At 34.4% G+C, this 24642-nt stretch overlaps 3 protein-coding genes and 1 long non-coding RNA gene across 12 annotated transcripts in view; 1 reads left to right on the plus strand and 3 right to left on the minus strand.

The window, feature by feature from the left end:
* LOC126915677 (MOB kinase activator-like 2) overlaps window positions 1-13847 on the plus strand; it is a 64510-nt gene extending 50663 nt beyond the window's left edge. For all 7 annotated transcript variants that reach the window (XM_050720558.1, XM_050720563.1, XM_050720560.1 and 4 more), the window contains 5 exons: window positions 10423-10677; window positions 12086-12210; window positions 12553-12780; window positions 13247-13364; window positions 13492-13847. In XM_050720558.1, the coding sequence (XP_050576515.1) occupies window positions 10423-10677; window positions 12086-12210; window positions 12553-12780; window positions 13247-13320 (682 nt within the window). In that variant the 3' untranslated portion in view covers window positions 13321-13364; window positions 13492-13847. The remainder of the gene's footprint in view (window positions 1-10422; window positions 10678-12085; window positions 12211-12552; window positions 12781-13246; window positions 13365-13491) is intronic.
* LOC126915680 (uncharacterized) lies at window positions 12697-13357 on the minus strand. The gene is made up of 2 exons (XR_007710292.1): window positions 13217-13357; window positions 12697-13142 (listed from the first exon to the last, which is right to left on the minus strand). It is a non-coding gene; the product is annotated as an uncharacterized LOC126915680 (long non-coding RNA).
* Window positions 13848-14042: 195 nt separating the features above from the next.
* On the minus strand, window positions 14043-16606 carry LOC126915678 (uncharacterized). Its single transcript, XM_050720564.1, has 3 exons — window positions 15976-16606; window positions 15426-15832; window positions 14043-15042 (listed from the first exon to the last, which is right to left on the minus strand). The coding sequence occupies exons 2-3, from the start codon at window positions 15569-15571 to the stop codon at window positions 14616-14618; spliced, it is 573 nt and encodes a 190-aa protein (XP_050576521.1). The 5' UTR covers window positions 15572-15832; window positions 15976-16606; the 3' UTR covers window positions 14043-14615.
* A 237-nt stretch (window positions 16607-16843) lies between these two features.
* On the minus strand, window positions 16844-24300 carry LOC126915675 (palmitoyltransferase Hip14). Of its 3 annotated transcripts, none has more exons than XM_050720547.1 (10): window positions 23832-24300; window positions 22695-22933; window positions 22407-22606; window positions 22113-22322; window positions 21745-22039; window positions 21487-21702; window positions 21003-21164; window positions 20778-20934; window positions 20376-20620; window positions 16844-20284 (listed from the first exon to the last, which is right to left on the minus strand). In XM_050720547.1, the coding sequence occupies exons 2-10, from the start codon at window positions 22830-22832 to the stop codon at window positions 20048-20050; spliced, it is 1860 nt and encodes a 619-aa protein (XP_050576504.1). In that variant the 5' UTR covers window positions 22833-22933; window positions 23832-24300; the 3' UTR covers window positions 16844-20047. The 3 variants fall into 3 exon arrangements, with proteins under 3 accessions (XP_050576504.1, XP_050576505.1, XP_050576506.1); XM_050720548.1 differs by having other exon boundaries at window positions 21487-21687; window positions 23832-24299; XM_050720549.1 differs by having other exon boundaries at window positions 21487-21687; window positions 21745-22024; window positions 23832-24298.
* Window positions 24301-24642: the final 342 nt, after the last annotated feature.

Here is a 24642-nt window from a genome sequence, read left to right on the forward strand (position 1 = left end):
GAAAGAAAGAATAGGCAAAGAGCCGCGAGTCGTGCAATCTGGATCATTGACGGATTTTTTAAAACTTATTTTTACCAGTTAAATGCTACATCCCTGCATTATCTAGCGAAATATCGAGTATCAGAAGGCTGCTACGCCCTGACAAATTTTACATAACATATTTTTATTAGATCGAATGTGAACAGTGAAATGTAACATACTAGCCTTCTCATAAAGATATCTTTTTCTAATCTAAATGTTTGTCGCAGCTTTTTGTGATGCAAATTGCATTTCTTATTCAAAGACAAGCCAGTGTCCGTCGTTTGGAGACATTTTGCATATGCATGGTGTAAAATTAAAGCTGTTGCGAGTCAACATCTCAACGACTACAAAAAATAGAAATTTTTGTATTGTTACGCTCGCTTTGGCATGAACGTGTCTTGGTATTTTACATTAAAATTCATTATAATTCATATGATACGAGAGAACAGAAATATCTTTAAAAGATTAAGTATTTAATACTTCGTACATTAAAAAGTATAATGAAACGTAAATTTCATAGTTATTGAGATATTATCTCTCGACGTCTTTTATTTTTATACTATGCACGAAGGATTAACAGGAAACAGCGATGCAACCGGAAATAGGATAATGCCACCATCGAATTCATGAAATGAAATTATTTTATTATGAAAAAAATTGTCTTACTTCCGATTGTATCATGATTTTTCATCTACCTTGTTATATATATATATATATTTCTCTGTATGGCCGGCTGAAAATGTTTTATTGCATGGCATACATATGTACTTCTCTGATTGAGCATCGAAGATCGAGAATTTTTCATTGTTTAACGCTTTGCTGGTCTAGGTTAGGTATAATATATTTCCAGGTTTATTTTTTTTCTTTTTCTATCTCGAATCCGTCGCTTATTCGGCATAAAGATCAAACATTATATCGAAGTGCAGTCAATAATTTTGAAAATCTCTGGAAACGAATTTTATTAGAGCTGAAAATAGGAGTACACTCGTTCGGGAAAGGGAATCTTTCTTGTTGCACGATATTAAAATTGGAAAAGTTAGGTGTGTTACTTCGTCAATAAAACGTGCATTATCGTTACGAGCTTGTAATCTAATATCACGTTAGACGCGTAAATTTTTTCGTCGATCTTTTATCGTTGCTTCGAACGTATCACTTTCTCGTTCGATCTTTTGTAATTTTCATCTTTTCCAAGATTTTGTTATAAAAATTGTTTGTATGTGGAATTTTTATTTACGCAACATTACAGAACTGATCTAGACGCAATAGCATTGTATCATTTCTTTAGTTCTCTCTATGCAAGAGAATTACATTGCACGTATCAGTGTTATAACAAAATTCAAAATGGTGAGTCCACAGTCAGACGACAGCGTACGTTGAACTTAATGAAATATCTTCAAACAGTGTAGAAGAACTGCTATACATCATTCAAAGATTTAGAACACGCAAGTTTTTCTGACTCGCATAAATGCAATACATACTTGCAACGTATACCGAGAACCGGCGAAGAAAGATAAGTCGGTAACACGCTTGAGCAGTGGCCGGTGGCGATTAAGCAGGAAAAAGAGAACGCGCAAGAAAATCCAATCGCATTATTATGGCGGCATTTTATATTATTAAGATTTGAAGTCGAATGGAATTTTTCAAATATACCTAGTGTTCACATTGTCCGGGTCGATCTTGATCGACAGGAATTTAATGGAAGTTACCAGAAAATGTTTAAGTGAACGGTTTTCCATTAGATAAATAGAGTAGAGATAAGGATCGTTGCGAAGATTAAATATTTTGAACGCTCGAGGCCAATAAAATATTATTAGTTTTCATAGATCTGTTTTAATATATCACGTGAGAAGACATCTGGATTAAATCGACAAGTCTCGAACAAGGTAGGTGTAGGAAAACTTGTATTTTAAGAGTCGCAGTTATCGCCATTTTTCTCCATTGATTTTTTAAGCTTTGGGAACCAAACAAATTTGAATTAAAAAAGGAAAAGATGGACAGACGTTTAAAAAAAGATGAAGAGATAAGAATCTTAGATACGATAATAAACTAATGGAAAGTTGGCCTCGAGCAGTCAGATATTTTCATCTCTGTCGTAGTTTCTAGCGGCGACTGGATGTTTTATTGTTTTGCGATATCTGGTCAAAACTGGCAATAACCAAAATGACGAAAGAGCGAAAAGCGGAGGATGGTCAACGGAATCAATTTGGAAGAGCAAGTTCAGCCAGTTTTTTCCAAACAAACGCAGCTTCTTTCCGGTGGCATGAGCTTCTATGATATAGAGGAAAGGACCGATGCTTTGACCCGTGTAGACGTGGCTGAATTTTGTGGCTCTCTGGTTATACTGCATGCGAATAGAGCATTTTAGCGGCTAACAAGAAAATGATTACACAATTCCTTGTTAGAGTTCAGGTACAAAATGAAAACATCGAACACACGTCGCCACTTCTCTCGAACAACAGTTCACGATCTTTTCTTATTTCACTTTTTGTTATGATTTTCAATTATTTGTTATCTTTCAATTCTGTACGTACTCTATTAAGTCTCTGAGAAGTACGAGCTAACTTCTTTTTATTTCTTTCGAATATTTGTATTCGCTAAAGGATTGAACATTGAAAAAGGATTCTTCGTTAGAAATGTTTGTAGAAATAATCATTAGTATTCTGCGCTCATAATTAACTTCTAGTTCTATTATAATGATAAAATATAAATAAATAACAAATTTTTACCTTGTATCAATTTTTTTTAAAAGAATTCTGATCAAAATTATCAAGTCTACCGATAAAGCCTGTCTCAAACAATGATGTATCATTAATCAAATTCACCGCAGCCTTGAAGATCTATAGCACATTCGAAAAACATAGAAATCAAATAAACTACTTCATCGGTTGACCTAGAATCCGACGACCTAGAATCTGGCGATCTAGAAAAACATGCAAAATCGAAATTAAAAGAAGAAGAGAGAAGAAACTAGAAAAATGAATCGATTACGTTCGGTTCTAATCAAACGTTGATTCATTTCCTGTTTTCGTAGCAGAAGTCGTGCAAAGTTTGTAAGTTGAGCGTGAAAAAACATGTGCCATTGCATTGATTCGATTGAGGAATGCGGCGGGAATAAAGGAACATTAATCAATTAACTTTTGTCCGGGAAGAAGCTTCATTTGTTCTTAGGAGAGGAAGAACGAAGAAAACGGCAATAAGAAAATATCCGACCAACGACTCAAATGATAGATTAAAAGCGAATTGAATGGAGCTATTCGTAAAGACCATTTGCTCCTGTACAAATCCGATAATTCGTTAATCTGATTAGCCAACCGGTGCTAGTCGATTAAAGATGTAATGTTCTGTGCACAATGTGATTAGCAGTCGTTGCTCATGAAGCGCAATTAGAATGTGGAACATGGATTAACTGTGATATCGACGAGTTTGCGAGTCGTAATGCTGTCTTTGTCTTCGTCTTTGTTCTAAATCCGACCGCAAAAAAAATATTTTCGTATTTGAGGAAAGCTCGTCGATTTTCTCTTATTTCATCTTAATCTATTCAATTTAAGTTATACAATTGGATATGAAAGGAAGAAGCGTATCTCCTACAAGAACTGTCCTTTGAGCGTTAAATTTTTAAGGGTCGTGATGAAAAATTATAGATGACGTGTTAGTAGAACCGCGTTGCTTATGTTAGTATCCTCCTTAAATAACTCAAACTCCATCCGCAGCTACAGTAACAAGCAGAAGTAAAATTCTGATCAAATTATCTCGTTTCTCACAGTTATAAAACCAGTCGATTAACTACGTTTTAAAATATGCCTGAAATTCGCAGGCAACCAGAGGTTCCAGCGCTGGTGTAATAACATCATCGTCATGGCAGAAACCGTGAATTCTAATTAAAAAGTAACATCGTTTTCACTCAAAGAGCGGACTCGCGTCTTGTCGCAACGTTGATAAATGAATCACAGGTTTCAATTAAAAATACATCGCAGAATTTTCCCGCGTCCTTATTAGGAATTTATCCCGCGACATGTTAAAAATTGACGCTGTTCATTTTAATGAAAATATTTAACGTGCAGTTTAATTATAAAAAATATCATCTTCGTACACACGCTACTTTTACACGTAAATTCGTTCCTCGCCGAAGTAACTCGAATAATTCGAATCGTCTACTTATTGTTGGTATTATACGAAATAGTTTGGAGACCATTGGCAGTTAGATCCAAGTTATAACATGGCCACCATTGTAGTTAAACGTGGATTAAAGGATCGTTGGATCGAGAATCGAAACAAGTTGCCTCGACTCTGCTTTACTAAAAGTTAATTAACACGTACGGAACACATGTTATCGTCCGACAGTTGGACATATATTTTATCGTTTGGCCAAGTTTCAGGGACCTTGATTTTATCGAAGCACAGTCGATCCGTATCTAATTTGAAGAAATACATAATATAAATTATAATTAAACGCAATTCGAAGCAGAGAATATCTTTAGATATTATGCTGAGGTTGGAATTAAAGTAAGAGTTGAGTAGGTTTCTCGTTTTTCTTGATGTAATTTAATTTCGAAAATGTTTGGTTGATCGACGAACTTCGTTTAAAAAGATAAAATTACAATTATAATTTTTCTATTTATAAATAGAATGCTTCATTAAAAAAAAAAAAAGAGATGAAATTATAATTACAATTTTTCTTCTTATAAATAGAGTAGTTTATGTAACTTCCAAGTCGCGTGACGTTAAAAGACATTTATTAGGTAAAGTGAAATTGAATTAAGGTTAGATTCGTCTCGTTTAGATTCAATTAGGACGAATTAAATTGAATTCAGTTTTGAATTATATTTGGATAACCTTGGAACAAGTGTATGTTAAATTCCTTTCGGTTAAGGTAGGTTGCCCTAGATTAGGATGGGATTAATGCATTTACTCTTAAACTAAAATACGTCTCTACCGGTGTCAGGATTAAAATTGCAGATGAATTTCAATCAACGTTAAAACGGTTTCGTTTGCTGTCCAGTTTACCGTGCGCGTGTAACCTACATTAAACCACGAGTTTGATTTTTCGGTTTAAGTTAGGAAGCATCGTGAAATTTCCGGGGCTGCCAGATGGAAACTTGCTAATTACGAGACATCCGAGCGGACAGAAGAAGAGGCGGCCACAAGTGCATCGCCTCTTCTCGTGAGTGCACATTTCGAAACAAGCTCGCTCGGCTCTAGCGATTGTCGGAAAACCGCGTGCGAGTTTGCCTTCCTGCACTTCACTTTCGGTTGACTATTTAGTCTACTTCCAAGTGAAACGTTTTTCCGTGAACATCAGCCATAGTTTTCTTTTTTTTTTTTTTTTTCTAAGAAAAGTTTATTTGACGTGTTCAAATAAGTATCAGATAGCAGAGTATACATCAGTAGACGACGATTGTAATACGTAATTTCGAATATTAGATCGCAATGTTTATCGGTGCATTGTAATTCTGATTGCAAACAATTTAATAAAGTAACATGTTGTAGGAATATACGCTACTCTGCTACGGTGGATCTTTACTTTCAAAGACGTTTTATCGTAACGATATAATAAAATTAACCTTGGCTGTGGATTTCGAGAGCCACCACATTATACGTACAATACTTTGTTATCGATCTTTTCCCACTTGATATCCTCATTACGCGTAACTATCAAGGAGAGAATCGACGCGAATGCGGTGCCGTTGTAGGAACATATTGCCGGCAGTATTAGCGATACCAGGCTAATGAGCTTGAATGTGTTCCAAAATTCGCCGCGGGAGCTGACGATGTATGCTAGAGGATGGATAGCAGGAGAAACGTCGGGGAAAATCACGGCAAAGAGCGACCTGTCGAACAAAGTGCATTTAGGCCAACATAATATTGTCCTTCATCCCGGGAATGAAATTGCTTTTTTGAGATACACGCTGCCCTTTAATTTGTTTTCCACCGACGTACCGGTATAGTACGTTCTTCCGATTCCACGAATATATCGATTGCGGCAGGGCTCTTTCGTTTCATATCGATTACCTTCGGTCGTTTCTTTTTTTAACGAATTACTCGACATCATGGCTCGAACACAGATGACAAAGGTACCAGGATATGTACGAATTATTAGCTTATAAAAATATTTTTATCGTTGTGGAAATCTATGCGGAAAAAATATAGCGGCCAAAACAATGCATGGAGCGCATTATGCCAAGCAGATTTTCAAGCGGCTCGCGGTAATAATTCATTCAGAATCGAGGTTATAGAAATCAAAAGAGATCGCCCGAGGAATAGTTTGTGGCCAGCTTCCGTTTTGCCTTTCTTCGCGCATAATAAATGCTCAAAATATAATTACGAGTTCAAAATGCGCGTTAATGAAAACCTATTCTTCGCTTGAAACCTCAGACCTGTTCTGTGAAACGTCTCGCTATTCTGCTTCAAGTAACCCAAACAGAGAAATAAGGTTTATTATCTCTTCTTCCTCAATTACATTTGCAAATTGTTTTATCGTGATAAAATCAATATACTATATCTACGTTGTAAATTATTACGAACGTTAACTTACTTTTTTCGTCGTCTTTCGTTCCTTCGGTTATTTATTTATTTTAGATATCATCGAATATCGAGTATCGTGAGAATATTTTTTAAGATCGATTATTCCGTCGTTCGCATAAATCAGTCGCCTGATAACGTATCAATAGATCATTTAAAATGACCAGCGCTGAATAACGTCGCGTGCCAGTGACTACCAGCTCGATAATTAGTCTTCATTCATACCGAAATCAATGGAATGTAATTTCAGGCGAATCACATGCCACGCGCCCTATAATCAAAGATGCAACGTGCGAAATAATACCTAATCTAAAATGTGTCGCAAACCATGCTTCACGACTCGCTTATTGCTGTTTGCACGGTAATCGATGCTTTCCAGATTAATGAAATGCCACCAAACAACAACGATCTTCTGCTCTCGCGTCGAAATTTTGATTGTGCAGAAAGTTTGTCAGATTTATGCAAAAAAGTGAGAATATCGTGTTAAATGTTAATTTCCGGAAGTTAATTTTTTATAGCGTCTTCTAAAACTCCTGCCGGCTCGATTCAGCGACGTTTATATTCGCTATGTTTTGCATTAAAATATTTGCTATCATAGAGATTTCGATATTTGCAAACATCAAATCGTTCCACGAATTGCAAGCTAAATAAGCTGTTTTAAGACCTCGCCAATCGTATAATATATCTATGACGAAGACAAACAAGGTCATAGCCATTTCTCTTGGTTCTCGCATTGCGACACGAGTCTTGCGATAGAAATGTAGCACTATATTTGCAACTTACGATCTCGCGTTTGTTCGTCGAATATACAACAGTATTATACCAGCGACTAGTAGCTTTTACGAAAGGGACGATGTTATAATATGGAAAATTCCTCTGCTTCGGAACAGGAAGAACACGGTACTGTTTCATATTCAAAGAAAAGTATACCAATTTAGATAATCTTTAACTGTAACTTACAAGACAACGTATTACTACGTGGAAACTTAGTTTCACACCAAATTGAGATTACATCTCATTAAACATTAGAGCCCATATTACATTTCATTGAGCGCTATATCACCTTACTACTCATTCTTACCCTCCATTTACGATAAAACGTTGTAAGTCTATATTATCAATTCTAATTTTCTTATAAAAAAAAAGCAAAAAAAAAAAAAATGAAACAGAGAAAAGAAGGGGCTACGCCACCACAAAACACGAAACAAAAACGAGAAACGATTGCCTAATCGAATCACGTCTATCGAAATAACACGCGGTGAGACAAGCGCAGCGTTTCGAACGTTTGATCCCACTGGATAACAACTGGTTGCAAGTTCTTCCGTTTTGTGCTGGCGGTATTTTTTTTCAGCGGTAATTAGCCGAATACGTATGCATTGACTTCGACCGGGTAATTTCGCGCGCTGGTTGACAAATACATTGTGTCTACAAATACAAACGGAACGTAACCTTCGGTAGAATGAGGATCGTAGAAAGCTGGAGGCCGTGGCGAACTTCGTTGTTCGTTATTAAGACAGACGAGGCGGCTGTAACCCTGAGTCGAGATGAACAGAGTGCAAGATGTTTGTGCATTAATGCCTGCGGTGGGCTGCAATCGAGCACGATACACCACCTACCGAAACGGCTCGTATTTCATGCGGACACAACGTTCATTCGCGTTCGCGTAATCCCTGCCAGCCTCGAGACCGTCTACCGCTACCTAACCCGTTTGTGCAGCGATGGCCGTTAACATTTGCTGCTGGAAATTTCGCCAACGAACGAACGTCTCCTTTCTCTGTAAATATGCAACTTTCTTTGTATAATTCAAATTTGACATTAATTAAGAATTGGAAGAGAAACCTGGCTCGGGCCACCTTCAACCCAACAGTGTTCTATGCGAAATAGATTTAACGCTTCTGAAATTGTTAACGTAGTATAATACGTAGTAACCCGTAATAATTGTCTTTGACCTTAATGACTTTGGTAACTGTGAGTCGAAATTGTAGAACATTCGTGTCATCCGCAGTGTTCTATATGAACATATGTACTATATATAAGGCATAGAAATAGCTCGTACTTCTGTGGAATTATACGCGAAACGAGTAACATTTACGGTTGCATGGTGAAAATGGATTTTGCACTACTTCAATTATGGAGCTTTCAGCCATTAGCGACATTCATACAACGAACTGGGTTGTTGGTCGCGTTTCCAAGTGAAATTGGTTTAGATTTTGGCCGTGAAGATTCGTATCATCTGCATCCAATTTCCATTCGATTTATCTCTGTTTGAAGGTATATGTATAAATATACAATTAAAAACTGCAAGTCAAGGAAATGATGTAAAATATAAGAAGACGAAATACAGCATTCCTCGACAGTGAGCAATAGCTTTAATTACTTTATTGATTAATTGATTACTTCGTTCAAAACATGCAATGCTGTAAAAAACGAGCACGATATCGCATGGCTTGTCAAATAATAATCTGAAAACAAACAAAATTGTACAAAAAAAAAAAAAAGAAATAATTGGTGGAACAACTTCCACTCGCGATGAAAACGTAATCAGTGAACTGCAATTGGTAATAATCTCTACATTCGTAACATATTCGATGGTAAATACCTGCTGGCTTTTGATAAACAATTCTCTTTTTGTCGTATGGAAGCACTCAACTCGCAGTTTACCGGAGCAACCGATAGTACATAAAACTACTTTAAAACAGAAAACTAGCGGGAGTCGATAAATCCGGCAAAAAGAGCGCACGATTTCTATTCCCGTATCCCTGGATGTGCGTGCAGCAAGTTAAAGTTTCTCGCGTGGCGATCTCTCGAAAACGATCCTCGACTATCGTTCTCTTCTCTCTCCCTCGAGTATTTCTCGTGCTCTAGATCCGTTCAGTTCGTCGATCGGTGCGCCGATAACGCGTGCTCGAAACACAGATCGAAGGAGTCATTTGTAACGAGACGTCGAATTCGCGGCTGCATCCCTCTTCCACGTACCTACTTTTCTTCGTTTGACTCTTCTGGTTCCGAAGAGGCTCGCAAAACGCGTTTTCATCGCTTTCTTTCATCGGCCAGGCCTCGGTGTTTCCACTAGAAGAATTTTTATCGCAGAAAGCACGCTTGTCCTTTACACGGTTTTTATATAATCGTGGTGTATAATCGTGGTGAATATGACGGTGGAGGATGTCATTGATTCGCAATGAGAAATTTCGCCGTTAGGTTCGACCGAACGTGCTTTTGGGCGCGATGCATTGTTTGGAATTTCTTTCTCAGGTCTGTTAATTTTTACCAGTTTCGATGATCTCGTTAAATAAGATTATTCGTTATTTGAGAGAAAAGAGAACATTGTAATATAATGACCAGCAATTTTATTAACAGTAAAATCAAATATTTGTAGCGCCAACTGTGCAATTTCGCGTCATTGAATCAACAATAAGGAAAGGATTATTTATATTGACACGCCCGTCGATGAAACCAATATTTTTCATTCGTCATTTTTCACATCCGAGGACAGCGTATCATTCACCCCTTATCATATCGAAACATAATTTTCCAAGCCGCGCTCTCACATTTTCTCGATAACATTGAACATTGATAACATTGCCGAACACGAACAAAAACGATATTCGATCTACTTTTCAATTATAATATTCCTCGACTAAAACTATGATTTAAAATTAACGAGTCATTCCAGGACAAAATTCCTCTTACAAATCCTTCTTCTTTAATGCCACATAACCACTCACAGGTACCATTCTGAGATCGATATTCGGCTAGATCGGTCGCGACACACGAAACCCTTACGCTGAGCAATAATATGCTTTATTACTTGGGCAATTGGTAGCAGGTTGTGCGATGGAGGGTCAAAGAGAAACTAAACGAGCGATTTCACGCTATTCGTAGAAAAGCCCGACGAAAGGAGAAGGATGCGGGAACTACAGAGGATCCGAAATTGTACCTCGAGGAGGCGGCCCTTGAAAGGCAGCTGCCAGAGCTGGACCTGAGGATGCTGGTCGATTTACCACCCGGTTTGGACTACAACGAATGGTTGGCCTCTCACACTCTCGCACTATTCGATCACATCAATCTCGTTTACGGAACGATATCCGAGTTCTGCACGATGACGGGCTGTCCCGATATGACCGGTCCTGGCTTAAGGTGCGTATCGTACGAATAATAATCGTACGTCGATCCAACAAATTAACTTACAATTCTTGCAATCTTAAGGTTTTTCATTCTAAATTAGTTTAAAAAAAAAAGAAGCAAAGAATCGTAAAAATAAGGTAAACGCAGCGAGAAAAAATTAAGAGATACAGCGATAAAGCAGTTAAACGCTATGGCTGAACGAGTACTCCTTAATGGTCTTGAGTGGTCAATTGATTTTGGACGTGTACTATCGAGGGGATAAATAGAATGTACTTTGAACGATTTTTGGATGAGTCGAAGCAGTAAGAGTTGTTGAATGTAAATAAATTGTACGAATCGATACTGCGTTAAGAGATTATGTTATTTACATTGTATTCGGTTAAAAAATCTTGTTTATGAAGTGATACATTTTTAAATAATCATAGATAATGTATAATAAAAATCAATAACACAGAATTAATTCAAGATAGAGGTAACAGATTCTTCTTATAAATTGAAAGTTGATGCTCTACTTCATAATTTCACAACTATCATGTTCTATAAAGTTAACTAATGGCACGGTTCCAGTACAATATTTTGCCAATTAAGTTCATTGAAATTTTTCCTACTATTTGATTAATACAGCTACCTTTCTCTTTTTTGTTTTATCGATGTATGCAAGACGTTCTAGTAATCACGATACATGCCGTCCAACAAATTGATCCACGCGTTAACCATCAGATTGCTCCTCCATGACTGGAGGTGTTAACCTTAATTAAAGTTTATAACGTGTGATCGTTGACAGCTTTTTTTAACTAGGCCTATGATCGATGATAGAAATAGAATCGGATATAAATAAAGAAGATAGAATGAATATCGATATCGCAAAAAATGGAAATGAAACTAATTTGGGACATTTGTTATTATATATACACCTACAAGTTATTCTACAATATCTTTCAACTTTTTAGAAAATAAAAAATTCGTAATTTTAGTATTTAAAAAGTTAAACAGTTTATTCCCATGTTTATTAAGAATTTTTGTTCACTGAACCGTATATACTATTTAAAAAGATTCCGCGCTATAGCATTAATTTCCACAGTCTCTAGATAAGAAATTCACGGAACAGGTAAATTTCACCAATAAATAATGTATTATATAGTAAATACATAAATTATCTTGGATAGTAATCCTTAGTAAATTCAACATTATCCGCTTTCAAAATCTACTTCGAACGTGCACAATAAATATAATGCTTGCTCTGACCCAGAAAAGAAATAAAAGAAAGGAAGAAAAGGTGGAAAAAACGAGGAAGGATTTATTCTTTGAACAGTTTTCTACTTGTCCTCGATCTGTTTCCTTTTCCTTTATTTTTATCATTTCTACCATTTCCGCCGGGTGTTATTACGCACTCATGTAATTCGCCTTCTTATCGTTTCAGAACTTATCTGTGGTTTGATGAGAAAGGGAAGAAAACGAGAGTGGCAGCGCCACAATATATAGATTATGTTATGACTTTTACACAACGCACCGTTAGTGACGAAACTATATTTCCTACGAAATATGGTAAGTTATCTGTTTTACCTTGCCACGGCGACGACTAAATAGTCGTGACACGCCGTTAACGTACAGTTTACGATTATTTATAGCCTCGTATCTAAATACATTTTCTTCAAATTGTAAGAACGCTAACGGCGCACTAATATTCACGTAGTACATGTTTTACAATATCCAATAAACTATCATTAAAAAATGAATAAACAGAGTAGAGTATAAAGCTATATTTACAGCGACATGCAGTCAGAAGTCGAATAGTTAAGTACATTGAGTGGTATCAAGGTTTCACAGGACCCGACATGCAGACGAAACCATAATCGTATTAATTGGTTCGTTTCCTGAATGTTTCAGCAAATGAATTTCCTAGCTCGTTCGAATCGATAGTGCGTAAGATCCTGCGGCTACTGTACCATGTGGTGGCACACATTTACCACTGCCACTTCAGAGAGGTAGCACTCTTGGGGTTGCACGCTCACCTCAATTGTGTATTTGCCCACCTCACGCTCCTTAATCAACGCTTCAACCTTATCGATCCCAAGGAAACGGAGATCTTAGGAGACTTAGAAGCTGCCCTCTTGGGTAAGCTTACCTACCGAGATCGATATTATTATGTAATACTCGGGAACGTTGTATTATCATAATAGGATTACCGCGGTTTAAGAAGAAACATTAGCGTTACGAATGATACGACCTACTAAAATCTCGCGATATTACATAGGACAGTCACTCGATTAACCACAGACAAAACGATAAGCCTCGAACGTGTAGCCATTTTGACACGTTGATGATGTTTAATGATAGAAAGGATATTTCTTCTATTCATTGGTGGAATCATTGGATCCCTTTAACGCGTTTATCGAATAGATAGATAGTCTCGGTGCAGTCGTTTCTTATACATTTATAACTTGGTAAAACACTCGAATATCTTATTTCGCACGCACCTGCAAAAATATTCGATGCATGAATCTCCATATACTTGAAATGATATAACGTTTTTTAATGCGTTTTAAATTACCATTTACTAAGAATGACCACGTAATTGCAGGTGACTCGACATCATCATCAGCGCCTTCATCACAGACCTTAGCCATCCAGGAGACTCCGACCACAGCCACCTAGATCGCAATGCACAGAAAGCAAGAGGTTGCAGTTCCTGAGACTAGGTGACGATAGGCGTTTTGTTTCTTTCCTTATTCTTTCTCTTCTCTGACTTTCTCTTTTTTCTCTTTCTCTTGCTATTTCTCTCCCCTCCTCTCTCTTTCTCTTTTCTATTTTGTTTTTTTTAAATAGAATATGCGAACGACAGAGTTTAAGCATTAACGACTACATACGCAGGTGGAGCAAAAGCGCAATTCTGTAAAAACCAAGTAGTACCTGTACATAGCGAAGTGTGAACAACTACATGATGTAATTAGGTTCCTCCGTTTGTTGTTTGTGAGATTGTACATAATTTATTAAACAGTAAGATATACGAAAGAGACGAAGGATGATTATTAATTATTATTGACAAAGTTAGTTGCTATAAGAGGATAATTTGTTCTGTAAAAACAAAAAAAGAAAGAAAAAAAGCAAAAAATAACAAAATGAATGAAACTGATGATAATATTGTAAAGTTTAAATAATACCAAATATATACCTGGTGTTAAGGCATGTGTTATATTCGTTGAAACTCGAACAGCTGCTACCGAGCTGTTCCCGAATCTTCTACAGTTCACATCATTGTATCCTGGGACAATGCCTTCTTGAATCGATGATCCAGATAATTTATCATCATCTACGGAAGGTCAGCGGATGAAGTTTATAATTTGCTTGACGTGACCATTCATACGCACAAATTACGCTTTATATTAAGTTTTTTTTATAAGCACATGTGATAAAAGGGTTTAGTTACTTCTTAACCCTTTGAGATCCAACAAAATCCTTCTTTAAGTCGATGCAATATCTGCTGTCTAAAGAGTTTTGGAATCTCACAAGTTCGAGAGAACGCAACGTTTTTTCTTCTTTCTAAATATGGCCTCATAAATATTCCAAACAACAATGCCTAATAGAAAGGCCTGTACTTAGCAAACACACTTGGATCTTAATGGGTTAAATTTGTTTTACTCTATTTAATCACGGTTCAGTTTTACCTCGAGTCCTTCATAATCGTTAAAATACCAAGATAATGTCAATCACCTAGATATAATAGGTCGTCCTTTTTTCACCTCTGAACCTTAAACAATGAAAAACAGATACAGTACAGGGTAGAAAGGTTTTAGAATTAAAATAGTTTGGAAACAGAGATTCCGAAGCAACTTCCCTAAGCCAACATTTGCATGGTGCTATTTTTTTACGAATCGTAAGAAGGAATTATGAGTTTGGCACCTTATTCCCTTCTTCGTCATTGAGAATTCGCGTTTTCTTCTATTCGATCATCAAGTGCAAGCAACCGAGGGAGCGGTACCCTGTTTCACCTCGACGATTCGAATCGCCGCACACACGTGTGCAATCTCCCGTAGGAACAGCCCTATCGCTTCTGCGATAGGCTCGCAAAGATCCTTGAAAGACGTTGCAATATTGTATAACAGTATCAATACAGGCTGTATCAGGGCATTGAACACAATCGACAATAGGGGTTTTATAAAATAGTCCGCCAACAATTGCAAGATGCCCACGGTCAGCGGTCGGATTATACTGTAAAGTATAAATCGAACCAATTGTAGAATAAACGCTGTGATGAAAGCAGTGCCGATATGAATAGTCCCAAATATCTCGGCCCAAAAGCGAGTCGCTGCTTGGTCGGTTTTCTCGGCGCATTTCTCGGTCGCTAATATCGGCGGTGAATCCGTCGTTTGATAATATCTGTGAAGATTGTGAAGCATCTTACGTTTTAACGACCGTGTACGACTGTAAAATAACTAACGTGATGGTCAAAGTCGTTTTTTTAAATTTCTTAACGATGATATATATATATATATATATATATATATATATAAACTTCGTTTTTTGTATTTATTACTTTTTTTTTATATATGTTTTTAACAATAACGTTTTGGCTAGAATTTAAGAATCGAAAAATCTTAAGTTTTTAAGTTTAATGATCATTTGGAAACTAAATGCTTGTATTTTTCTGGTTTCTGTTGTTAGACGATATGAAATCGAACGATTATGTAAGAGCAATTGCCTGCATAATAAAAATTATAAATGATAAAAAGAAATCTATTGAAATATATGGTTGTACCTACGCAGAGTTCCCATGATCGAAGTAATAGATGTCAATTTTCTCAGTTACTTCCACTTTTTTCTTTTCCGTCTTTGGTGCTGTATTGACCGATTCTGGCGCATCGTGTTTCTTTTTATTTGGTATCCCTTCTGATATTTCACAGCACATGAAGGGCTAAATGAAGTGCGTTGTTATCCGCATTAAGTATACCAATTGTTTATATACTTTTTATATTTAATGTTCGTACTTAAGAATAAAAGGAAAAATAAAACAATGTTATTCTATTGGTGTGTATATTGTGATCTACCTCCGCATAATGGGGACATTTCTTTGGTGTTAATTTCACTTTGTATGATTTGTCTTTACTTTCTAAATATTCCTTCCTTGGCCACTTCCACTTAAAGGGACACCAAAATAGTCGTGATTTATCTGAAAAAGTCATATTTCAAGTGAAATGGAAATAGATCAAAAAAAAAAAAAAAAAAAAAAAAAGAATCAGCAAACGCAATGTATTTAAATTAATAAAGAATATATAAGATTTGCAAATATAAAACAAAAATCAAAGAAGTCACCTTGTTAGTGATAGGATAAATAATTTAAGAGGCTGATGTGATTACCATCTCTGTACTTCAAAGGTAAAGTATAAGTTCTGCTAGAAAGTAAAAAATGTGGTTAATTAATAATTGTCGTAATAGAATGGAAATACTTGTATTACATCTTGTGACCGTGACATAAACATGGATTTGAAGACGGCTCCACCGAACTCTTCTCTTTCGGTGAATCTTTCTTGTACGGTTCTAGAGATGCTCCGTGGTGTACAGCTGAATGTATCTCTCGACATTTACAGTCTTTAACTTAATAAGTGCGATATTTATACCTGAATTCTAGCTGTTTAAATGATTAAATTCCTGGTCTACCTACAGTTAAGTTGTTGAAAAGGATCGTCCTCTCTATTCACAGGCTCACAAAGAAGTTCCTTAACATTGGTATTAACCGAATAAGTTGATTCTGTCTGCAGAGATGTTATGTTAGAAGATTCTGTTGCGTCCGTACATGAACAATCTTCTCCAGAAACCATGATAAACACATTTCTTGAAAAGAAATCTAATAAAACTTGAAATTAACGTAACACGAATTAAAACGAAATTAAACTGTCAAGTGACAGCAACTAGAACATTTAATTACATTCATATGTTTGTAATGCCATAATTATTTGTGATCCTTTCACTGTTGGCAATATTCAATGCTCGAGAATTTGATAAAGTCGAATTCTTTAAAAGAAAAAATTCACAGAAATATATTTCGCTAATCGAATCAAAATGTAAATAGTAAAACAATAATAAATCAATAAATTAATCATTTATATATATATATTTTTTTTTATTTGTTATACAACGTATAGTAACTATAATTGAATTTTCCAATTAATTACCAAGAATGTTTACATCATCGATACCTTGATTTTTTTAATTTTATTTGTTCTTAAAACGCCGTTAGAAGTAAAAGATTATTATTTACATTGATTGAATCAGAAATAGAGTGTTATAATTAGCCTAATATGATTCGATACAACAGCTGTAAACTGATCTATGTTTGCGAGGAGTTCCATAATTTTTCAAAGTCGTAACAAGTCAGACAAAAAGTTTTTACAACTATATTTAGTCGTTTTTCACGAAAAACTTAACTAGAATCTAAACTAGATTAACTAGAATCTAAACGTTCAAATGTTCACATATTTCTAAATATCTGCTGTTTTCAAATCTTAATCTGTATATTTAATTCATTGATTTAACTTCCTTACACATTTTCGAAGCAAACAATTCTTGCAATTTACAAATTAAATGTTTAAAAATGTTAATTATTATAAAAACTTTCCTGTCTTGTATTTATCTATTTCTTATTTGTATGTTTCTCAAAATGTTATAATACAGTTTCTCAATGTTTGTATTCGTTGATATTGCATCGTTAACTCCACAATCCTTCTTTTGTTTCCGACTCACTCACTTTGAAAAACGAGAGAAATTGCTTGCTTTACATAAATCGACTGTGTCTTGTCGCTCATAGGAAGTAAACATAATCTACATACCAGTTTACGTTAATATCAATTGGACTAGATTGGAAATATGAAGAGATACTAAACGTATACCATACATTCAAAAAAAATATATGCTTGACTTAATTAACACATTCATTCTATAAGTAATTAATAGTTTGTTATCAAGTAATTACATCTAACTAACATTTGTATTTATAATATTTATACGCGTCGTGTTTCTTGTAATAATTCTGACATAGAGTATTCATTCTTTAATATCATCGCACGATCGATTCTATATATTATATAATATTACATATGTATGTCTCAATGTTCTGTACAAACACCTCGTAACATTCTGTACAAGCAATCAAAATTGAAAACTTATTTTTAACAAATGAGAATCGGATAAATGTACCAAATATTAATTTCGTCCTGTATATGCGTATTCTTATATCAAAGACTTTCGAAGAAAATTGCCAATTTATCAAACTAATACTAAGTTCAGTTATATACATAATGAAATTAAATGACTTGCATATAAACTGTTACTATAACGTAAACTCGAAGAATCTAATAATACAGTTGATGAAATGATCTAATCGTTATCTTCGGTTGTTATGCAGATAAAATTAATAAACTATGACACGACAGTTGTCCATGCTCAATTATTTGGAACATATTGAAGATTACTTAACGAATAAAAACTTAAATTTAAAGTATCCTTAAACCACTTTTGATCGATCCACAGAGTGTCTTTTTTATAAATTCATAAAAGGTAATATACATAATTGGATATTTAGGCACCTATTGGGAATGCAATGTAAAAAACACATGCACTCTCTTTAGCTTGAGTATTTAATACTTATACTTAATAACTGGTTAAACGGGATCATTGATGAAAATATTCGTAACATGGGCTTTTATTTTAAATTATATCTTAATTGAATTAAATTGAGTCCTATCCTGTTAAGGATGCAATCAATTGTAGAATGCCTGCTTTCCTTCTTTAATTGTACGCGCAGCACAACTTTCATAGTATTAGTATTTGATAATTACGACTAAGACTGTTAGAAAGTGAAATTGACATAGCACTTGCAACCTTAACAGTGCACTCCAATTGTTTACGCATATCAATGATGCTGACAAATGAATTAAAAGCATGAGCATACATTTTTAATCACACGCTAACGTTAAAGATGAAAAAGAAACTCATAGTTATACACCGAAGTACGTTTCTGGAATGTAAAGTAACATCTCACAATTATTTTCTATTAGTAACTGTCGTCACACGTTGTAATTGTACAAAAATGTATCAGGCTCCTCTCTTATTTTATATTTGGTATTTCTACGCATAATAATATAATTTTTTGAAATTGATGACATTATCAAAGTATGACATCTATTAAAACAGACATTATAAACAATTGTTATAGACTATCCTATATTGCTATCGTTTAAAATGGTTTTTACATAATGTAGTAATAGATTAGATACAACAGACAACATTAATCAAATCTTACAAAGAGCATAAATAAATACTTATATATATATATATACGAGTGTAAATACGTATAGTATACGCATGTCTTTTGAAGAGTATAAGCATGGCACTTAAGTCAGGTAAACTTATTCATAAGTACGAAAAAACGGATTAAATTGCCAACAATAATATGCAATGTAATTTTACTTACAATAATGTTGCACAACGTTTGATTTATTTTTTGGATTTAAATTGATCCATTAATTAATAAATATAAATATGCCATACTTTTCGTTAGTAATACCTTTTAATAACTTTTTTACATATTCTGAATTTTATTCAAATTTAATATGAATACTCATGTTTCTATCATGAACAATAAAAACTACAAAGTACAAATAATTGTAATAAATAACGTCGATTATATATATAATGATCTTATACAACTGACTGTCATGGCTTTTTTTGTATAAAGATATTACTGTTTTCCAACATGATCAGAATTGTACTTATACAAATAAATTATTTATGGATTAAATCTGATACTCGTTGGAATTTATAACATTTAAAGTAAACTTAAAAACTTGTGATTGAAAAAAAGAGAATATTAACGTATTCATGTTTTGTGACATTACAATTCCATGAAAAGTATAGATATTTACAATGCGATGTAAACTACACTTTAATCAATTATGTTAGCATTTCGTTTATCGAAAGTAAGAAGTAAACTGTAAAGATAATATACGAAGACAAAAAGGAATCTTGGTTCATAATTTGTTGTAAAAATAGAGTCAAAGTACTTGTGCAACGTGTTCTTCTGTTTCATATTTGAAACGAAGAGTACACAAATGTGGGATATGCATACTTACGTCGTAGAACAGTCTTTTATGGTAGACGAATGTTAAAATTTGTATTTCATTAAATGTAAGAAATTACTTATATTATGCAATTTAAATCTGTATATGCAAAATCACTACCTTCCTTAAAAGTCACTTCCAATTTTGTAGTAACTCTTTGGTAATTCAGAAGTATGCTCCAGGCGCAAATGATATGACACACTATGTTAGCTTCTGATGGCAAAATTACATTATCTTCCATGACAGTTCTGCGACCCTTAAGAAAAATTTTAAATATATTGGAAGTTGTCTTTCGTAGCAAGTAGAGGCAACTTTTCGATGCTCTGTTTATGATCGAAACTATGTAACCAGTCTGAGCTGGGCTTTGCCTTTACTCCACAGAAGCTTAAATTACAAAAATCAGCCGCATTCTGAAGAGCGCCACGATGGAAAGGATTCCCTTGTTTGAAATGTGCATAACGTCCCGCATTCATACGTTCGTTTGTTGTCATTCCAAGAACCATAATCTAGTAAATAAAAAATATATATTATGGTGAGAAAATAAATTGTCGTAACTTGATTGATTATATAGACATAAAGAAGATAAAATGAACAAACCTGATAACATTGACACGCAAGTAGCGTGCCGACCCAAAAGAAATGAAGGGCCGTATTTGCTGCAACCCACATTACCCAAGCATCGCATGTAGCCGTAGTAACTAAATAATTATCAGCGGTATGCCCTTTTGTTAAATTTGTCCAACACTCAAATTGCCAATACTGTGCACTAGCGGATAAAATAACAATACAGAGGCCTAATAATGATGCTAAAAATCCCAGAAAATACTTGTGATTATGCGCACCTAAGTTTTTAAAAAGAAAAAACGGATGTTAAAAATTGTAAGTACAACTGCGTTATTTGAAATTAGATTGTCTAAAGCTAATGCAATTTGAAACTGTGCTAGTTATATATGTTATTAACATAATAAAACCATCTTCCACATAAGTTTTTTGACATACCAATGCAATTATTAATCCAAGGGCAATGATGGTCAAAGCGTGCAACGCATCGATCACACGTAGAACAATGTTTAGATCTCATAGGTCTTCTAATCAAGCAACTGCTGCAAAATGATTGTGGTTCAAAACCACCAGACTCTGCTAATTCTATAATTGTCTGAAAACAATGAAAAATTGAAAAATACACTTCATCTACAAATAATGTAATCGTAATAAGACTGTTACATTTAACTTATCCTCATGTGTAGCTGTAATTACACCTGGATCACCCCTCCAGGATTGTAAGAAACATATCCAGAGTGGTACAGATCCACCTACTAATAGTAACCATAAATACCATGCAGCATGTATGCCTAACCAAAATATCCATGTTATATATATCCACATCTGTAACAAATGATCGTAAAAGATGCTGATTATGAAAATGCTAATGTTATACAAGTTACATATAAAGTAAAAAGTTATCGAAAGAATATTAAATCTGTATGCTATTTTCAATAATATTAATTTAGCTTTCTTATGTCTTGTGATAAGGCACTTGTATCTAACACGTATCGTGATAAGTCACTTGTATCAGTTACGTAAAAGTTGATATCTGATATAATTCAATCATTTCTCTCTACACAGATTTATAACATTATTTAATTCTAAGACTTTAATATAAAGAGTCTAGTAATAATAAATATGATACGTCCTTTTGAATACTCACCTTTGTAGCCAAATAGATTGACATTGGTATAATATGAAATAATCGTTCATCAAAGATAAAATGATTAGCTAAATACAGTGCTATATAAAGAGTGATAAAGGCACCTATTTTTATTAGATAATCCAATCCACTTTGAAAAATCATTCCAATGAGATAAAAAACTATAAATGGTGTACTGACCATACAATACCAGCGTATTCTCTGCAAGAAATATAACTTTAAAGAACGAAATTAGATAAAAATAATTAGTGTGCACACCTTATCCCTACACCATATTCGTGTTCTGCCTTGTTTTTCTCTGATTTCTTGACTGATTTTATGTCCTAACCAGGCAGCACCAATATGACGATCCAATAATGTCATTGGTGTTTCATATAGAACATTAGGTCGATCCAAAGACGCACCATGATGGACTAGCGTTGATATCGCTGTACTATTCTCAGCTATAATAGCCCAATGCAAAGCAGTATTACCATGTAAATTATCTGCGAGCAAATGAGATGCTCCTAGAGTCAGTAACAAGCGTGTTGGATCTAAACTGTAAAAGGAAAAACTTCAAAGTAAACAATATAATGTAATTCTAAAATTTTCACAAATAGATATTTTCATTTTTCTTTCACACTTACCTATTAACTTTATAAGCACTCCACATGAGGGGTGTCATTGCACTTCTGTCTGGCATATTTGGATTTACTCCTTTTGCAACTAGATAAGCTACAATAGAGGTATGACCAAATTGAGCTGCCAAATGAATACATGAAAATCCTTCAGAATCCCTAAGAGTTGGATCAGCTCCTGCTCTCATTAATATCACAACTGTAGATAAATGACCTTGTCTGGAAACAACAACTTATTTTATTTGCTAAAAGATTTATTAGATTCTATCATAAAATCAATTTGAATCATAATTTAAAATTAACCTTGTAGCCCAATGTAGTGGTGTGGAAGCAAGTTCACCACCAATTGCATCAACAACAGCTCCCTTTGCAATTAGATATTTTACTATGTCTTTTCGATTATTTATTGCTGCCCAATGCAATAATGTTACGGTTTCTGAATCTGGCTGATTTACATCAGCACCAGCTTCTACTAATTCAGTCACACGATCCAAAGCTCCATACTGTAAAGAATTAAATTCCCAAATAACAAATACTTTTCAATGGCTAAGCAAATAATTATCCAAATAATAGTATTTAAAATTTAATTACCTGAGTTGCTCTAACAATGTCAAATGAACTACAATCCTGTGCCGGAGGTCTAACAGGTTCTTGATGATGACTACTTGGATCATCAGGTTCCCCACTACCCTCGCTTTGACAGGCAGTTTGTATTTTTAATGCATACATGTTGAATTTATTAATATTAACTTGGAAATCAAGCTATAGATACAAGAAAGGTCTGTGTCCAAAAATAAATTTTTAAAATTGATTTATCTTGTAAAATGTAACTGAAACAGTAACAATATATTGCTCTATTAAATTTTATCTTTTAAAATTTTTCTAAACATTATTCATTTCTCTAATAATTTTTATCCTATTATTTAAATATCAAAGTACCCATTTATATAGCCATTTATTATTAATAAATAAACTCGAAGAAGTTTTCGTATAACTTTTTTATTACAACATGTTTAATTTCCTAGCATAACAAGTTCTTTATATATTTAAATAAGAATAATAAATATTTACATAAAAACTTACGACTTTTATAAATTTATATTACGATCAGATTTATTGGTACTTTGTCACATGACATCTTATCAAATTATTAATACTTCTATAGACCATATTATAAATGAAAATCCTCACGATTCCCTTTATTTGACCTTATAAGCTAAATCGATCGGAAATATAAAACATTATTAAGTAAAAAGTTGCTAACGTTATAACATACGAATGTTCTTCGTCTAACGACTAATATTATTCGATTTAACCTACAGTAATCAATTCATCGTTTGTATTCACCGTGTATACCGCGTTGTAAATACGATGTGTATTATGGCGTACATCGAGCATATTGACAATCGATTCGGTATTCGCGTCAGGGACTAATGATAAACGTCACAATGAACGATTCTTTCCCATTATTGAGAAATTTTCAAATCACGTTATTACATAGAAGAATTTTACTTCTCTAGCGAAGTTGTTGGTACATATATAATTACAAAAGAATATAATTCTTGTAGTTATCCCAAGGAGGAAGCAATATAACCGTTAAACATCAAGACAATTCATAAAAGGCAACTCCATGATAAGATTAAATTATTTCACAATATTGATGAAATGATTTCCGAATATATCTGTAAATACATCCGTAACTACTATTACGATGATATCATATCTTACCTCCTAGACAATGACAACGGTGATGGTAAATTTGCATAGTATGCGGCATGCTACCCTCGAATACGTAGTAAAGGGTTAGATTTATACTTAAAGGATAAACAGTGAGCGAGGGTGGGTCGCCGGCACATCGCATACAATCCAGACAAGTGTTGACCTTTTTTTCTTTCGTCTGTGCAAAGAATATTCTGCAATAACTTGCTGTTTCTCCTACGACTCAGGTATGTCAGCACTGTTCTTATTCTCCTTATTTGTCACAGAATTTCATCGCCGTGAACGTTTCCTTTTTTGACGGAATTATTGAGCACAGGCCGCGTACCGGACCGATACACGATACACCATTCGTGTCACATGTACGTACATTCTGCTATCTCAAATTTCACGAGGAGCTTCTTATTGACCAAACGGCTTCGCAAACAGCCCGATCGGTATCCGATACTCATCGAACGAATGTAAAGTCAGGTAAAGTTATCAGCGAGTCATCTGGCGGAGGAAGTAAATATGTACCTGTATACGTACGCGGTTGTTCTTTCTTCATAGTATCGCGTGAACTTGACTTTACGTTTACTGATATCGATATATAAAGTAGGAGCGAATTTTGAAATCGTCTGTACATATAGTTAATTAACAATAAATACGATTGTTCTTTGTGATTTCTACTGCCTAAATTTGGTTTTACTATAAAGTAAGTTCGACGATCCGTAGCTGCAGTGAAATAAGAAAGAATATGCGTTCGATGAAATAGAATCTAACTGACAATTGAATCATAAATATTTAAGAGATGACCTTGGAATATGAGAGGATTAGGACAAAA

The sequence above is a fragment of the Bombus affinis genome, chromosome 4, assembly GCF_024516045.1.
Source record: "Bombus affinis isolate iyBomAffi1 chromosome 4, iyBomAffi1.2, whole genome shotgun sequence".
Classification (NCBI taxonomy): domain Eukaryota; kingdom Metazoa; phylum Arthropoda; class Insecta; order Hymenoptera; family Apidae; genus Bombus; species Bombus affinis.

Coding starts and splice junctions, on each gene's coding strand:
- LOC126915675 (XM_050720547.1), bottom strand. CDS start 22,832: ATGTATGCATTAAAAATACAAACTGCCTGTCAAAGCGAGGGTAGTGGG. Junction 22,040..22,112: donor AGTGCTTATAAAGTTAATAG/GTAAGTGTGAAA, acceptor TTTACTTTGAAG/TTTTTCCTTTTACAGTTTAG. Junction 20,935..21,002: donor CACATGAGGATAAGTTAAAT/GTAACAGTCTTA, acceptor CATTGTTTTCAG/ACAATTATAGAATTAGCAGA.
- LOC126915678 (XM_050720564.1), bottom strand. CDS start 15,571: ATGTGCTGTGAAATATCAGAAGGGATACCAAATAAAAAGAAACACGAT. Junction 15,043..15,425: donor TTCGATCATGGGAACTCTGC/GTAGGTACAACC, acceptor CAATCTTCACAG/ATATTATCAAACGACGGATT.